Source organism: Columba livia, chromosome 7, assembly GCF_036013475.1.
Source record: "Columba livia isolate bColLiv1 breed racing homer chromosome 7, bColLiv1.pat.W.v2, whole genome shotgun sequence".
Taxonomy (NCBI): Eukaryota; Metazoa; Chordata; class Aves; order Columbiformes; family Columbidae; genus Columba; species Columba livia.
In genome coordinates, this window is record NC_088608.1 from 18,405,350 (window position 1) to 18,424,102 (window position 18,753).

An 18,753-nucleotide genomic window follows, 5' to 3' on the forward strand; every position below is an offset into this window, starting at 1 on the left:
TACTTTACCAAACATGTACAAGCATCATTTAAGTCTTTCTGGGACTTGTTTTAGCCTGTTATGTCTTTTGGGTGCCTTCCAAGTTTAGAGGCAATGTCCTCTGACATTTGCTGTCTGCAAATTCCCAAATCTTCTAGTAATTATCAGAAGGTTTGTGTCCTGCTTTTCGCACTTTCACTGGCAAAGGAAGGGAAGAAATGGAGTTGTCATGAGGGCAATGAAGTATAGCTATGACATGGACTCGCAGAAATACTGGCATAAAATCCAGCTCGGTGAGATGGTTACAAGACATCAAAGAAGTTTCTTTTGTGTGCCACAGTCAGCCTGCAGTATTGAAGATTTGCTTTATTCAGATAGTGGCGGTCTGCATGATCTGGACATTTTTCTCTTAACATATTAGTTTGCTGTAAACAATATTGGAGCAGCATTGTTTAATATCACTGTAGTTTTGTTAATTGGAATTTGTCATACTTAATCAGGCTAGCATAGTGCTCCAGAAGGTGGCAAATATTTACTCCCTTTTTCAGCCACCCAATAAAAGTCCTATAATATGCCTAGACAAACTCAATTTTGTGCAGGAAATGAGGTGAATGACTTCCTCACCCTCAGAGAAAGCATTTTATATCCCAAACCACAAATGTATCATTAACATGATCTGCATAACTATAAATCTGTTCAGTGGACATGACATCTCCCCTTTCCTTTGAAAAAACCTACCATATTATTTTATGTAACACCAAGTATGTTCCTTGGAAAGGAGAAATGCGCACTGTGCCTTGGAAGGAGGGATGCTTGAGTGCTCACAAGGTCTGCAGATCCTCAGATTCCCAGCAAGTATTTTGGTTCAACTGTTATTAGCGCTTTCTTATGTATTATTCACAAATATTCCTGTGGTGGTCAATCTGTCTTTCCTACACATGAACAAAATATTTGCCAGTCATCTTGACTATTTTTTTATCTGTTATTTAATCTAAAAATGTCAGTTACCTTGTCAGAGAGCAGGAAAATGCCTTATCTGCCCCACCCATGCACCATGGGCAGCAAATATTTGAAACAGAAAGTCAGTGACCAAGGATTTCAGATAGTATGTTAAATACAATACCATAAACAGGATTCAAAAAGTGTAAAATCTCAAAGACATCAAAAAATCAAAAGTTGTTGATGCATAGTTTGAACACTGATGTTTAAACCACGCCTATGTTTTCTAACATATAGATGGGGAGTAGCATAAAAGCAGACAGGGAAAATGGTAATCCTAATTTCTGAAATCACTGCTTTTCACTTAGTGTTGTAATAACAATATAATGGATACATAATATTTATGTAATATCAAAAATTACTGGTACTGTGGAGTATGACCTATATATAATGAGGGGTGTTTCCAGAGAAGTCTACTCAATTTGTATGCAGGCTAAACTACTCTCTCGAATGCCAATCAGGGACTTCAGGATTATTAAACTGCTAATTAAAATGCTCCTATTTGTTTTTCCTTGCTGGTTGCTTCATAGTTGAATGTGACTGGTTTGGAGCACATTGCTAAATATAACTGAGCACCTTCTGACAGAATAGGTAATGGAAGAATATCAAAAAGGAGGAAGATGATTGCCCATGAACATGAAAATGAAAACCAACTCAGCTTCTGGTCATTCAGTATGTAACTGTTGCTATGGTGAAGATATACCTTTTTGCCATATTTTTCATATATCTAAGAAAAAAAGAAAAAAGTTAAAGTAATAAAGTAAGATATTATAACAATGAAATCCATGGGCAAAGTGTCTGACATTTTTGTACCTGTTGCCACCCTTTCTTTTAATTGGGTCTTTTGGACTGGGTGTCTGAACCCAAACTGCAATTAATATTTTTACTTGAAAATTATGTTCATACAGGAGCATCCAATGACAGACTTTTAAATTCACAAGTTGTATTACATGCTTAATTTTAGTGAATTTAAATTCTTCAAAGAGAAAACTCTACTGATTTGCAAACAGTCTTATGGGAAACAGTAGGAACTTTAGTGGATTTATTTTCCACTGGGAGAAAGACATGATCCCCACAGTCTTTATAAATGCATGACAAACAATAGAAAAAATTCTGGACTTCATTTTGTATGCAACATTTCAAAGGAGAGCTACTCCACCTTTGCTACCAGAAAATTTCTATGAAAACTGATTTTGGTTTTGTCTATAGAGATATTTAACCCTTCTCAAACATCAGAAAGTACTGTAAATTACCCTGAATTCACTTAAACATACTAAGGCATTTACAAATCTTGAATTTTACTGCTTGGGCTCCCATCTCTCAGAATCAACTTGGCCTACGCTCAGCCTCAGAGTCCTAATGCTGCATTTCATGAACATCTGGATGTTTGTCAAAACCAGCCTCAACTCATGTCCTGACAAGGAACATGTACCAGGAAAGGTCATCTGAAAGCCCATTCCAGAAGATGAACAACTTGAACAAAGCACTCTACCATTTTTCAGCTGAAGAGAAATTTGTCCGTTGTCAGGACAGTCTTCTATTGCCGTCATGATCATCTCAGGTCATGACTGGTGATCGGGGAAACTGAGAAGTGCTGCCTTCATAAACATTTTTGAGTGCCTGCTGAAAGCATAGCTTGCTCCAACATCTGCACATTACCAATACATCCCTGAGGACAAAATAGTACAGAAAAAAAGCAAAAAAAATTTAAGGAAAGTTTAATCATTAATTCCTTATAACTAATAACTTGAAGAGATAAGAAAGCATAAATTAGTATCTCTAGACTTTTTCTTGCTCCTTGGTGAAATGTCATTGATGATTATAGCACTGTTCAAGTTAACAGAATGTCTAGAAAAATTACCAACTTTTTGAATGGGTTTTAATGCATTAAAGTTTAGTGTGCATGAAAAAAAGAAAAGTAGCTTGAAAGCTGTGAAACTTGTTTACTGGATAGGCTGAGAAGTTAATTTCTAATATTTTCCAAATTATTTTAACTGAAAAAATCAAAGTTGGTATGGTCAGGAGAAGCAGTTGGTCCTAAATCTCTGAAAACAAACCGTACTGTTGAAATCTGCAGTGCAGTTTGTATAGCAAGGGTCTCTGAACAGGAAAGCTATTTATATATCACATACAATATAGGAATAATGCTTAGTGCAGTGAGACAACATAAAAGCTGCCTTTCACATACAGTTTATTTTCTTTTGTAAATCTAAATAATCACATAGTATTTTGATGGTTAGTTGCACTAGAATTCACTTTTAAAAGTGGAAAGTTACATTTGCAGCTTTTTAGTTACAATTAGAAGTAGTAAAGCACACAGTGCCTACTCAGTGATAAAGATATTTTTTCACCTTTGAGAAACACAGGATTATAAATTTTAGAAACAGAAAAGAGCAAGGTAATGAACCCTGAAGTTATCACATATTAATTAGTAATTCAATTTAGCAACAGTGCCAGATTTTTATGACAAGACAAGGACTGGCTACATTAGTACAATTTTTCCTTCTGTGAACATCATATACAGTTATGCCCTTCTACAGCATAATATCCAGCTAAACTTTGGTGAAATAAAGAAGAAGTGAAAATAAATTCTTTTCATCAGAGATTTTTTGGCTTAAGAATAATACTTTGAAACAGATACGGTTCTATCAAAGCTTGGCAATTTTCAGAACATGGCAGAGACAAGAGTTTTTAAAGATGCACACACGTTTCTTCAGGCATTTCTTGAGTTGGTAGAAAGAATTTATCTGAAGTTCCACCAGGCACAAGAATTTGTGTATCTATATGTCCTTGTTCAGCACCTTGGTACAGTAGATGTCTGTAGACCTGTCAGACCTCTAAATCTGAAGCAATGCCGAAGACTCACAGTGGCCCCGGAAATGTGGGGTTAGGAAATCCTTGTATTCTATAGCACATTTGTTTTCCTCCTTCTTCCTCACTTCTACTCATTATGTTTCCCTTCGAATTTCCCACCTATCTTTAGGATCCCTTACTTGCAAAAAGTACTGTCAGATATGTGTGTGGCATTTGACCAAAACCAAGAAACAATGATGTCTGTCTAGAAACTGAGTCAGGAAGATTCCTGTTCTTAGGAAAAGTAGGTTACTGATTGCAATTTAGGAAAGTTAAAATATTTTATCCTCTCAGTAGTAAAAAGGTTTAAAGCTTTTATTGTTCTGTGGCTAGTTTTAATGATAGAATATTCCTTTAACTTCAATTTCATTCATATTTTGGGAACTCCTAAGTATTCATTGCAGAACGTAAAGATACACACTAGTGAAATTCCATCATTATAGCAGGTGCTGGCAATTTTGCTGAAAGGTTCCAATAGGTTGGATAGTGATCGTGGAGGAAATGAACTGTACTGAGCTCTTTGTTTTACTGTTCAGTCTCAGTGCCGCTTGTGAGAGTTTGGTAAGTTAATGTGTCCTTTGCAGTGTTTAATCTCTGAGATATAAAGGTTTGGATGATTCTGGAAATAGGGAACAGCAGAAGATACTGAAACCTCCCATCGTGATCCTGCACTAAAGACTGGGTAACTTTTCTATAAAGATCCATGATCCTTCTTTTTTTTTTTTTTTTTTTAATGGACTAAGAAAGGAACTAGGTTTGAATAACTACATTTGAAACATTTAAAAAGCCAAGGATTCCAACGTTGAAGTGAATATGCAATCCTTCATTTATTCCTTGGAGCCATTTTTAGTACAATGAGAAAAATTAGGGATGGAGTGACAGCCTTATCTCTGAACTTTTTTTGCTCTATCTGGCCTTGTATCAACTTTAATGCTTATCAGATAATAATGGAAGGACAATTATTGATTTATACTTCAGGAAACAATATTATACTTAAAAAATCAGAAACAAAGAATTATTAACATGCACCTCAGTATGGATTCAGGACAAAGGCCAAAGCAGTTCTTCTATCAAGTCTGGAATTCTCTTAACTTCTACAGCTTTAACTGTAGTACTATTATTATGATTATGATTATTATTTCTTTTTAAAGGATGACTATGGGTATGTGTGACTGCATACAACTTTTCAATCAGATTTGGTCTCTGGAAACAGCCTCTCTAGGAGCAACACCTGGAAACAAGACTCTTCTATGGAAGCTCCCCAAGGTGGCTCCTGGGTACAATGGTAACACAATAACAACAATAATAGAAGCAAATGGAAAACTGCAGTTCTGGGCTCTCTGATGACCATGCAGTTTTTGTTAGGGGTTTCATGTCGAAGGTAAGATTTTGGGGACATGAGGTCTTGTTTTAAGCCATATGCTGCCTGCCAAGATATTAGTTGTTCTCTGGTCATTTAACCACTTGACGCTCTGGCTGAGTATTAGAAACTCTAGTCTAATTAAGCCCAAGCAAACTTCATCAGCGTAATACTAAGAGTTTAACACAGCAAAGTAAAAGCTTCAATTTTTGTGCAGATTCTTAAACTGCTTTCTTGCTGGGGACACAGCACGGTGCTTGGTTGAGTCAGCTGTTCATAAAGTGTTTAAATAAATGAAGGAGACAAGAACAGGAGAGAGTGGGAGCAGGAGCCCCCCATTCACTTGGCACTGCTTCTCCTCATACTTTTAGGCAGGAGAATCAGTTCCCGAAAGATTTCCTTGTCTTCTATCTTGCCAGCCATGGCCTCTGGATACCTTGTGTAATGAAGCTACATTTATAAGTTTTGGCCTCTTAGCCTGCGTAGTACCTACAAGCACTGCACACTTGAGGTATCTATACAAATCAAGACTCAATTAGAAGTCTACTAGAGCTCTAGCTTCTGTGCTTACTTTGAGAATAGATCAGTAGATAGTTTTGGAAAAGTCTCATCAAGAAGCATAGATCTTCACATTAAAATTAAGTACTATATAAGTTTTCTTAGTCAACAATATCCTAAAAATAAAACACTGCAAAATGCATTTTATATACCACTTGACTATTACAGTCTGTGTCAACATGGGCAAGTGCATGCAATAATTGTGTAACAAGATTTTGTAAGAACTTTGTTTTGTGGCCTTTTAAAGTCACATCCATGGAAATAAAAATTCCTTGCTATGAGTTCCCTGGTCCAGCTGACAAAAGTTAAAGATTAAGTATTGCCAGCCACCTGAACCTCTGGTTACTAATTTAGCAATACAACTCCATTGGAGTTCTTGTCATCCTTGCAGCTAGAGTGCCTGGGGTGATGCTATTGTTTTTAGATCACAGCTAAAAATCCAGGATAAGGATTTATTTTGGTGAGGTTATCATTACATTTCCAGTTAGTATGTCCACTCTGGTTTATTTAGCCAATATTTTAAGTATCCTGGATATGATCAGAAGATTTTTTAAGCCCTGTCAAAAGAACAAAGGATGACTATGATTTGGCTATGTAACAAGTGCAGTTTTAGCCCCAAATCACTTTTCTCCTTGGAAAGGATTTTTATAATGATTGCTTCTAGAGCTTCAAGAAAATTATGTGTGAGTGCCCAGAACAGGTCCAGAATTTTGATAGCTTTCAGATAAGGGTTACGTAAGCTAAAGTTAAAAGCAAAGAATATCTTTAATGAGAATAATGGAACACTGGAACAGTCCCAGGAAGGTTAATGTTTTAGAGCCAGCAATAACAAAAAGTTAAATAAGATGCTAGCAAAAGCAATAATGCTTGAACTCCAGAAAAGTCTTTTCAGAGCCTCAAGTTTTTGAACTCTCAGTGAGCTTACCTACACTCTGCCTGTAACTTTTGCATTTTTCACCTGTATATTTCTATTTCATATTGATATAACCATCTCTAGTGATGCCCGGTTCAGCATGGGATAAAAGATCTGCACTCAGAACTAGCAGAACAAAACACAATTCTTGACCTTATGTATTTCCCTTGAACTCCTACAGAACTACTAGACGAAAATGAGAAACTGGCAAGAAAGGTTTATATTCTGCTCTGCCGAAAGTGACAACTGAATGCAGATGGATAAACTCATCCTTTGGTTTTCAGCTGGAGGCTAACTTCCCAACCCAACCGAGAGATTTGTTTGGAACTGCCAGGCAGGAATATTGCTTATTTTAAGCAGCCACGGAGAGAACTTCTTGGCTGACTGTCAAGCATCTATGGCAACTGGCTGAGGCTGCACCTGCACCTGTGCAAGAAGTATCATTCATTATTCTGAAAGACCTGCAATGAATTTCTTTCAGATGAGAGGAAGAATAAGCTGCTATGTAGTGTGTTAGTTTTTGCAGGAGACTTCTTGTGGCATTGCAGTCCTTTCTGGAAACCAGAGAACAAGCTGGTCCTGCAAGTAGCCTTTTACTCTTCAAAATCACATTATGGCAGAGCCCAATGTATGAGCTAAGATCAATTTTTGTTGACACAGGTAAGAAATGGTGGAAATATGTATAGGTGGAGTGAAAAGTTCTTGCGTGGAATTGGAAAAGTAGTGATACTAACTGCAGATGCATAACCGAGAGCTGCGTTGATTTTATTTAACCCCTGATAAAACTCGTGCAGGAAGAGTTACCATGGCAACAAGGTCCAAATCAGGCTAGTATGAACTAAAGGCTGAGATAACAGAATCCCAATTTTAGTACTCCAAAGTGAGAAAATTGCTGATGATCACACTAAAGATGGAAGCAATACCATCTCAAGCTGCATAATGTGCTGGTAGGTCAACAGCTGAAAGTAAAGAATGTAATCAAGAAGACCATTTCATGAGCAACCTCCCTCACTCCCCAGTTATTACAAATCAATAAGAATTTAATGAGATGTAAAATATCAAAATATAAAAGTAAGAATTCTGTGTGTCTCTATCCTGCCCAACGTGTAGTTCTGAAATCAAAATATGATTGTTGAAAGTTGTCATACAGCCAGCTGAATGTTCAGGAACTATGTCTTTTCTACACTGTTTCTTCTGAGGCAATCTGTAGGATCATCCCCAAATAGATTTTCCTTATAGATTATCCTTATCCTTATTCTTATAGATTATCCTTATAGATTAACTATGCTGGATCAAAACATGAAGCCACTCCCTCCTATGTCTAAAGTGTTGAAATCAATAGAATATTACTTTACAAGCCAGTGGCACTCTACAGCCTCATACAGGATGTAGGATGTGCCACAGAAACGTGACATTGAAGGTCTATGAATATGAGGTATCTGCTGCAGCCATGGCAGCATATAAACAATCTGAAAGGGGACCAGAGAGGGGCAGTAAGACAATGGGCCAAAAGTATACTCAGTTCTTGGCAAAGGACTCTTACGATTGGATCTTCTCAGATGGACTTCCAATATACCACACTTCTGTCTAACTCAGACATTACCAGATACTATACAGTCTTTGCCAGGACTAAAAAACTTGTTGCTTGTTTTGTCTCTTCTTCCTCAATGGTGCAAGTTGTTTGTTTGTTTGTTTTCCCAAGACAAAGCTGTGGTAGATTTTATTCTTTCAAAAACAATGCAAACAAATATCTCCAAGAGGATGTTGAGTGTAATCCACTAGGCAAGAATCATAAAAGCCTATGTGTCTTGATGCCACATTGACACCTGAGAAGCCTGTTTGTAATTCTGCAGCAGGCACAACATGAAAGATCACTTCCATCTTGTCTAGGTGGCAGCATATGTTTTCTCATAAGAAATGTGAAGGTTATTCAGGCAAAGCACCCCTGTCAACAGATTCTTTGTGAAGAGCAGATTGAATATTTCATGGGGACATTTTCCTGACAGATTTGTTGTCAGTCTTGGCTTCCTGCCCTAAAGATGCTTCTCTGATCGAACAGCAATGTCATTGTTCTGAGTAGCCACACTGTATTAAAGTGTCTTCCTTCATCGAGCATTATACCTGCTCTGTACGCTTAAAGTGTTCTCATTTATTATGAAATACTCTGCAACTCTAAAATTGGTATTATGCTGCATTTAGGATTGGGGTTTAACTGTGGAGTACGAAAGACAGGCATACCAGGAATAGTAATTTGTCAAACAAAACACTGGACCATTAAAGTGTATTGTTCAAGGAACTGTGCTTTCCCTACATGAAAATGAAAATCCTGCAAGTATCAGTTTAGGTGCCTTCTTGATTGTTGCTGCCTGACCACGGCTACTATCTACAGTTCCTGGTATTTTGCAGTACTAAATAGTGGTGAAATAGTTTAATTTTTCACTGGATTTTCCTTCATTAACAGTACTCTCAGGAGCCTCTAAGGTGAATGTAAGCACAGAAATAGTTACCTGATCTCTTGCCAGGACAATCATTTTCACATTACCATATGATTCAAAACCTATGGTGAACCTATTGTGTCCTGAAAACAAAATATTTTAATCCAGGGAGAAACACTACCTAGCATTGAGTTCAACAAAGCACTTTGCTGAGGAAATAAAATCAACACTGCTAATAAATAATCCAATAGACTAGCTTCTCTCACCAGTTTAAAACACAGTGTCTCAGAAAACAGAAATTTTTTAATAGATGACTTACACGTATGTATGTATATCTCAAGGACAATAAGGTAGCTTAGTGCTTAAACAGCTCTGCACTGACAGGTGTGAAGTTTTGGAAAGGTGAAACTGATATCCTCTAGTTGTATATAACCAGATATAACCAGACAATGCACAAACTTTTTACTGCTCAGCTGCATTCTCAAGAGCTGCTTTAGTAACAGCCAACATGGGACCCTAATGCGCCCAGCATTACCAAGTGAAATACCAATGAATAATGAAGCAGTGCTGTCTAATGTAAGAAATGACGTTAATTACCTTTCTCTATTTCACTTTGAAAGGACAATTTCCGTCTTCTTAGTTTGCAGTTATCTCCATCCGTATCATTAGTAGTTTGTGATCTTATTACGAGGTCAGACTTGATTAATGAAATATGAAACATAATGACAGATTAGTCCCATCTAAAGAGAGCAAGTTTTCAATAGGTGATTGACTATTAATCATGTTCAAGCTTTAAGAAAGGCGATATTACACAAGTGAATCTGCATGAACCTCTTCATCCCCAGCGAATGGTATTGCTCAATGCTAACATTAAAAAGTACATGCAAGTTGAGAAAAACCAACAATGTCACCACATGATGATGAAGCAAAAGTATAATAATAAGATTATATGGAAAAAACCATGTATTCTTGTGTTATCAGCTTCCTAAAGTTGCACGGATGTGGTTTAAGTAATCTTAGATAAATTGATGAAAAAATAAAATAACCTCTAACAGAGAATGTTTACTATTGCAAGAAGTAATGTGGTAACTGATTATAACTGGATTATAAAGGTTACATTTTACAACAATAAACACAAGGCTGACAAACACCAGACACTTTACCCCTCATTATTTTATCTTTCTCGACTCTCCCTCTCTATCAGATTAATTTCATTCAGATACTTATTTCCATAAGAGAACATGATATTGTCTTTTTCAATCCATCTTATATAAGGTGGATGAGCTTTTTTTTTTTTTCACCCCCCCGTAATAAATACAAGATGCATTTAACTCTTCTTTCTACTTATTTACAACCAAGAAATTTACAAATAAGCAAATGTAACACCAGTCATGCTCTTTGTGTACACACCCACGGCACTGGCTTCAGCCACTTCCCTTCCCTGTGCTAGTGAGGTTTCCCATACCACTCAAGTAAGTGTATTTGCATGTGGAAGAAGGGCAGAAGGAAATAAGCAGGAAGTATTTAAATCTTTCTTTATTTCCTTCATTGTAAACCTGGTGGGTAAGGTGTTTCAGTGGTGGCCTACTGGTAGAAAAACTGCTGGAAGAAGAAGGCACATAAATAAGAGGACAGGAGCAGAAGATGAGGCAGAAGCACCTATTATTCAGATAATAACTCTGGATTTAAGTGATATTTTGAGGATCAGAATGTGCTCATCGCATCTTTTAGGGATGATTTTCTGGATTGCAATAGACAGTGGAAGGAAAGGGAAATTGCTAGAGAAAACTGATTTTGCAAGCTCAAAGGCATGAGTGAACCTGTCCCCCCTTCCATGTCTCTGTGAAGTTGAGTAAATTTTTTTTAGTGGATGGCACAGCAGTAAGAAATAACAACTGAAAAATTTCTAAAAAACACGAGGAGCAAGGAGTTTCTTTGCATATTCTACACCACAACACAGAAGATCGAATTTTGTTTCAATTGTCTCAGATGTAAGGAAAAAATAATGATAAAACATCAATAACAATGTAATTGCAGGAAATAATTGTTCAGACTAAAATAATTAATATGAATTTATCCTTGATGATTTTTTTCAACTATGTGGACTTCCAGTTTTATCTTATATTTATCACTAGACCATAAATTCATGGTATTGTATTTCACATGTAATTCATAATGATGACCTTTTCAATACACACAAAGGTTGACTTTGAAAATAAATAATATAATTGATATTTTCTTTTTGGAATGATCTTTTATTAAAAAAAAAAGGCTCAGCATAAAAATAGGTGACATTTGTTGTCAGAAGTTAGATTTGTTTTAATTTTAAAGCTAAAGATCCACATGTGATTAGCAAGGATGTCCCTATTATTTACAGCCCAAAACTTGGTATCCTATGTCTCCTTGTTTCTCAGAAAGCCTTTGAGGCCAACTTATGTTAGTGTCTTCTCACTGAACCTCTGTTTTTCCTTAAAAGTACGGTCAGAAACCACAAAATGGCGGTATCTCAGAAATCATGAAATGTACACTAGTCATTCTATGGGTGGCGTAATCCATGTTTTGTGGCCAGTGCGTGTGTACCCTGCAGCTTTCTAGGGAAAGCTTTAGCCCCCGTAGCATGAGCTGGGCAACAGTCTTTCCACTCTCCCGTTTTGACCAAACCTCTCCTTTCTTTCCCAATTCAGACTAACCCCAGCAGTCCAAGGTAAAGAGACAATGGTCATTTTTCTGTTTCCTTGAAGATGAAATCTGTGCAAAAGGGGACACTTAAGAGAGCCACTGTGTGAAAAAGAGGCCAAGAAATGCCTGTAAATCTGAAGACTGACAAAAATTTGAAAAGTCTCTTGTATGCTTTTAGTCTCCTAGGAGGTAGAGTGCACTCCAAGATAAGAGAATTAACAATCCATGTTCAAAAGGCAATTAGATATTTTCTTTTGTTAGACACAGAATGAGTCAGGATAATCCAATTTATCTTTATTTTACGGCTGTGACCCAGGCTATAGCCATGTGAAAAAACCGTATTTTCCATGGCTTTAACAAAACATCCAAAATCACCCTGTCTGAAGCTTTGATAATCTTTAAATATGGTACCAAATCCTGTTATATTGACATCATCTGAATAATCTAATTGCGTCCTGCTGAGTTCAGCTGTCTTTGGTAGGAGCAATCAGCTGAGTATATATTTTTAAAGCGAGAATTGGCCTCAGGCTTTTAGACTTTAATTTTGCTAACCTTGGTTTTTCAGTTTTTATTTTCAACTTTTGTTACTGTGGGACAGATTCGGCTCAATATTAAGAAAAAAAAAATATTTTATGTACCTTTGTGGTTTCGTCTCTCAGATTAAAAGTCAGTTCTAAATTGGTGAGGAAGAGATCAGAAAATTCAGGGTACATGTCCAAAACTTCTAGCAGATCTTCTCGCTGGATCTTATGCAAATCACAATAAGTTAAAGCTCTCACATCTGCATTTGACTTTCCTGGTTTTGCATAAAGATGTACCATCTCTCCAAAAATATCGTTTTTCCCTGCAGAAAGAAAATTAGAGATAGATTATGATTTTAAATCTGAATAAACCATTACATTGACTTATATATTTCTTTAAGATAAAGGTGCAGAATACTTGATTTTACCTGAAGTGATACAGTCAGATTACCATTGCACAGATGTTTTTGTAAATCAAAAGTATTATTATTAAATAGTAAAAGTAAAATTATTAAAATCAGTGAAATTACAAAGACATGTAACTGGAGTAGGGGAAAGGAAAATCTAGTTTCATCACAATTTTTCCTCAGTTCCATCCAAATAGCATGACTGGAAGATGTTCCTTTGTACTTTATCATAAAAGCATTATTTGCTGATTAAAATCACGTTCATATGACAAAGATATAAATCCTGTTGTTCAGTAGAGTCCAGGACCTATATGGCCTGGAATCTCATTTAGTTAAGAATTACACAAACAAACAGACCATACAGTTTTTATATTTTTCAGAGGGAATAGAAAACTTCCAAGATGCAGAAGTTGTTTTGAAGAAGCTTTTTAAACGTAGCTTTTTCCATTTTGATACTCCTACAATTCTTTCCACCAATGCTGACACATTTGCAGTACGTGTGCTGAAATTGTCATATCTATTCAATTGCTTGTTTTACCCAAATCTGCACTTAACCTTCATAAATGCAGAGCAGCTGCCGCAATAGCCATGTGCAAAATATGCTCTAAACTACGGGTTGTAGGACTTACCTGTGTGAAAATGGGGAAAAAAAGTTGTGGGAAAGAATTGTGGTCATAGCAACTGAGAAACAGTAGACTGGCCAAAAAGAATACAGGTATGATTTGACTTTTATATTAGGTTACTGCAAGTTGTTCTGGTTTCTCCATTTTATAAAAAGGAAGCTGAAAACTGGGTGACCAAACAGCTAAAAGACGTAAAAAGTAATTTAAGGTTGATTTACAGTGAGGATTTTAGGAGCAGCCTGTTTAGTTTATCAACAGGAAGACTAAGAGATAACCTGATTATATTGCAAATATCCTTATAGAGAGGAAAAATTACTTGGTACTAAATGCCTGTAGAATATAACAAGGAATGCACAGCAAGAACTAATGGAAGGAAATTGAAGCAAGATGATTTTATGCTGGAAAAAAAACATACATTTTTAACAATAAAAATTATTAACCTTGGAAATAAACTGCCAAGTAAAATGATCCCTTTTTCATAGTGTTATATCTTAAGGTGAAAAGAGGTTGCTTTTCTTTCATCAAACACAGTTCATTAGACACAGCAGATAGTTAAAGGTAAGAAATGTAGCAGAAGTCAGTGATGAAACAGCGGTTGGCCAATATAATCTAATAGTCCCTCTGGCCTTAATGTTTATGAATGCAGAGGTCCCTACACAAGGCATATAATACCTTCTCTGCAATACGACTATTGACATGATTGCAGTATCTTTATCTCTTGTCTGCAAAGCTTAAAGAGGTGGTAGGTTCTACTAGGTCCACAGCCATTGAATTTTCTAAGGATTTGACACAGCATTGCTGTTGTCAGGTCCGTATCAGACAGTGCTGACAGGTTAAGGAAAACTTGGGGGCAAACCCAACATTTCTCAGAACTCTTTGATTTCTGTAATGAAGCTGCAATACTTATTAAGGATGGAAACGTCATCCCTGCTACTTCTGTTTGACTAAAGTCTTTTCAACTCTAGAGGACAAAGCTTTGAGTGTTTTTTATGTCCATTTGTGTGTGTAGGTTTTTTCAGAAAGAGGAATTAACTAAAAATGTTTGGCTAGGTACTGATAATCTTTGTTATCCTTCTGTTTGATTTCATTGCAGAATCATGTTAATTTGTATCACATTCTGTTATTTTTTAGCAGATTCTTGAAGACACAGTAGACTCATTGACTGGAGCCAGCTGCCAGGCAGGCTCCTGCCTCATGGATGGTGCAGCAGATGTGGGCCCACAGACCAGTTCCTTTTGGCTGAAGTTGTTTACAACTCTCCCTCTTTCTGTCTGGACCACCATGTTCTGGGAGAGTGGGGCTCCAAACTACGGCCTGAGTGTGAGGAGCTGTAGGCTGGAACAGGTGCAGTGCCATTGCCCTGCAAATACCCAAGTTTCTGGCTGCAGTGTGAGAGCACAGGGATCCAATGTGCATAACATCTTGACCTGTCTACATCTTTGCTCCAGAAGAAATTAATGAGTTCACAAACTTGACAGTTTTTCTTGATTGTGAGTGCTATAAAAATTTAAGTGTTTTTTATATAAGCAGTGAAATCCTTGATGAACCACAGTGTTAATAATCAGGGGAAGGCACTCACACAGGGAAGTAAAGACATCAGTGTTATACTTGTGTGTCCCCTACATTGCTTGTGCCTGAAGCTGGAGCAGCTGATGAGGTGTAACAGCATGAGATGACGAATTATCTTGATAACATCATCTAAACCTAGAGGAGGATTGCTGTAGGCACACCTTTGTACTTCTGCTCACGTATCCACCCTGCAAAGTACTAGCAGAATAATTAGTCACAAGTGGATTAATAGCAATATACTGCTACCAGTCCACATTTTGCTTCATCTAATTTTCTGGCTCTAAGTTCCTACAGTGGAAGACAAGCAGAAAGGAGAACATATGAATGATGTTACAGCTGGTGTTGGTTTCTGTACAGCAAAATCCTTACTCATCTACTCAATTATTTTTTGTGTTCTTATTACCTGATAGTAAATTGGAGAAACGAATCAGTGGTCTTGTGTAGGTAGAGTTTTAGTTATTTTACTTTTAAAATTGCTGTAGCTAATTAAGTTTTATTGGTTCCAAAGAAGAGCCATCACCAGCTGCAAGTGAGCTCCCAGCTGGATTGAGCATTGCTCTGAGACATCTTCATTGGGAAAGAAAACAATCCATGTGATGCAAACAAGAATGCGCTAATAGGAAATATAGGGGGAACACTGGTGTTACTACACTTAGGTATTAACCTAGATCAGATTAATCTGTTACTCTCTTCATTTTCTATATGCTCAGTGGGAAGAAGCAGACATTTCTACAAAGCTATAGAAGACATTTTGAATGCCTAAAGCAGATAGATGACTTTTTTTTCCAGTTAGCATATAGGTGGTCTATGTGTCTCAGTACCCTGGCACACTGTTCAAGAAAAGGCTATACTTGACTTTGGTTCTTGCAGCATAATCAGAACTGGAGTAATTTGACATCTGCTTGCCTCAGCTTGCAGCTTACCACTTACCCAGGGATAAATCTGACTAACTCCTGCTCTTATATTTTAAATATTCAAGGATGTGGGCAAGAATTATTGCAGTAATGTAGACTTTGCTCCTTAAACAAATATTTCTCTGCTCGATTATAAATAACGGTAGGTAAAACATTTACAAATTTCCTTCCCCGGGATAAACAAGGCATATTTCTTTTCAATCCCCTGACTTTTTTAACATGACTTGTAGTAATCTACTTACCAAGAATGGCTACAACAATGTCACTCTTAAGGATTTCAATGGAGCCTCTTGACACAAAGTAAAGAGCAGTGAGAACATCTCCACAGTGCACTAAAGTGTCTCCAGGAGGTGCATGTGTTGTCTTAAATTTCATAGCCAAAGCTCGAAGACAGCCTTTACTGGCCCCCCGGAAAGCTTTGCAATTCTGAAGCAGATTTTGGTTGAGGTGCAGACAAATGTCAGCTTGTAAGCATTCTGGAAATCCCTTCAGGACCTGGGAAGACAAGCATAAGGATTTCATGTGAATGCTATGAGATTTGCTTTTTATAATTTTTATGTTTTCTTCCTGGACAGAAAGAAAGAAGTGATAAACAAATAGAGGTGGCCTCAAGAGTTGTCAGAATACTACAATTCAACAAGTGCCTAGTGTAATCTATATTGCAAAGCTTATACAATGTGAATATTAATGCACATACTAATGTATGTAGTGCTTACAAGATTTGTTATTAAGATTCCCTTCATTGCAAGGAATGGTATCAAGGTATATGAATGAATATACTGCAGTAAAATAACAAATAAGACAGCTAAAGGAAGAGTCTTAACTGAATTTCACCTATTTGGACTAATATGTCTACTTCATTTTAATCAGTTATAAAAGTACTACATTTAAAATAAGAAAGATTTTTGCTGACATAAACATGACACCTGTAAAATGAGATCTATTTGAAGAAAATCAGATATTTTTCAGAGAGAGGCCATTTTAATGGGATATTCATGTTAAATATATTCTGCTTGAAAGTGTAGGACTTAGATTTTTATCAGATAAAGCGACACATGCCGCTGAAACAATGATGTTTTGAAGCTTTACATAGGCAGATGATTAGTTCAGCAAAGCACGGGGGTAATTGCTAAGGTCCTTGCTCATCTCTTGCTCAGAACAATGGGAATTTGCCCAAAGTAGAACCATGGGATTCCTCTTGGGTACCATGGTAACATGTTAATTTTGTTTAGAAGACAGAAAGTGAGCTCCTTACAGCATGGTCCTTCCTTGTGAACTTTAAAAAATTGTCTAGGATCATCTTACCTCTGCTTCTTTTAGAGTCAATAAACATGTCTGCTACTGAGTTCTATGGGAGTACAGCTCACTTCGTGACTCTGCCTGCTGTGTTGAGGAACAGGCCTGACACACTATCATGTACCACCCTGTCTTTCCATTAAGTCTTGTTACCTGTTGTCAATGATGTTAATAGGTCATATACTTTCCCTGGGACCAGCTACATCTGCTGCATATTTCTAAGGACAAAACATGAATTGATGCTACTACTGTTATGAATATATGTGCAGGATCTGTCTTTTTTGTTATTAGAGCAGTCTATTAATTCATTCCTGCTTATGCTCTGAACTGTTTTTCTACAAACATATAAATGTTCCTGCAAAGAAAAAAATATATGAAATGCATTCACTTGTTGCTATATTAATTCTTACTTCAGCACAATAAAGATCTGTGCACTCTTACTCCATAAAGATATTCACAACTCATATCCCTTACTAGCGGAGAAGATGAACACTTTTCTGATATGAAGCTTCTGTCCACACAAGCCAAGCTATGATTTACAAATGAAATATTAGTACCTTTAATTGAGTTGAAATGTTTCTATGATTGCTAATGGAAATCAATGCTGTGAAATAACAAACAATGTTTTTACACACATATATACAAAAATTTTATGAGCTATAGGGCATTATACGACATGAAATTTATACTTCCTCAGAAAAAGCCAGCATTCAACAACAATGAGCAAAAGAAAACATGATAAATGAAAAGCTTCTTTGGTGCCACTCCCTTTTCAGTATCTATCATACCACTGGAAATAGCTTAGTACGCAATTACTCTTTTTAATTGAAACTAATTATATTGAAATAAAAATATTGTGGGTTTTAGCAACTTATTTACTGAATGATACTGAGAATCTGATTGATAACCAAATGTATCCAATTAATTATACAGGTGGACAAAACTTGCAGGTGTTTATTTTGAAATTTTTCTCTAGTCATATGAGTAAAAAGACCTGTGGATGCTTTGCTGTATGACTGTCTGAATAGAATTTAGAAGAGCTCCATTTTTTTATTGAATGCAAAACAGGAAAAATATTTTCAATTCAGAGGTACACAAAGGTGTTTGGATTGTTAGAAAGTCAAGAGCACAGCCTTAGGATAAATTGTATTCATTTTTCACATCAGCTTCTGTTTATCTAATTTATGAAGGGATTGTACTTTACCATTAAGCAAAACCCATGCAGACGATATGTGTTGGTTTATATTTCTGAAAATACTTTGGGGATTTCTTTAAAGAAGCAATTATCTTGGTCATTAATTTATACTTAACATGAAACTGCTGTAAAATCATTGCATATTAGTTAATAGTTATTTATATGCAAATAACATCAGAAAAATACTAGCCTCTGTTCAAGTATCTGTGATTTTAAAGTCCCTGCCCCACAGAGTTTACAGTCTAAAATAGTTGTTCTACATCAGAGGGGAAGAACATTTGCTCTTTATACCACAATTGTCAAATGTCTGGAAGGAAGACAGGTGCCCAAACAACATTGATTTCCAATGGAGTTCTGGAGATTTCTCACACAGCTTTAGAAATGCAAGAAAGAAGCTGATTTGAAGATCCATTTGTGAAAACATTACTGTACACTACAGTACTAAAAGGAGC

General features: G+C 36.5%; 1 protein-coding gene across 4 annotated transcripts in view; it reads right to left on the reverse strand.

The window, feature by feature from the left end:
* Positions 1–18,753, reverse strand: part of KCNH7 (potassium voltage-gated channel subfamily H member 7) — a 228,201-nt gene that overhangs the window by 17,454 nt on the left and 191,994 nt on the right. For 3 of the 4 annotated variants that reach the window (XM_021290922.2, XM_021290943.2, XM_065068679.1), the window contains 3 exons: positions 16,053–16,305; positions 12,415–12,620; positions 9,695–9,794 (listed from right to left, as the gene is read on the reverse strand). In XM_021290922.2, the coding sequence (XP_021146597.1) occupies positions 9,695–9,794; positions 12,415–12,620; positions 16,053–16,305 (559 nt within the window). The remainder of the gene's footprint in view (positions 1–9,694; positions 9,795–12,414; positions 12,621–16,052; positions 16,306–18,753) is intronic. The other variant, XM_065068678.1, reaches the window with a different exon arrangement.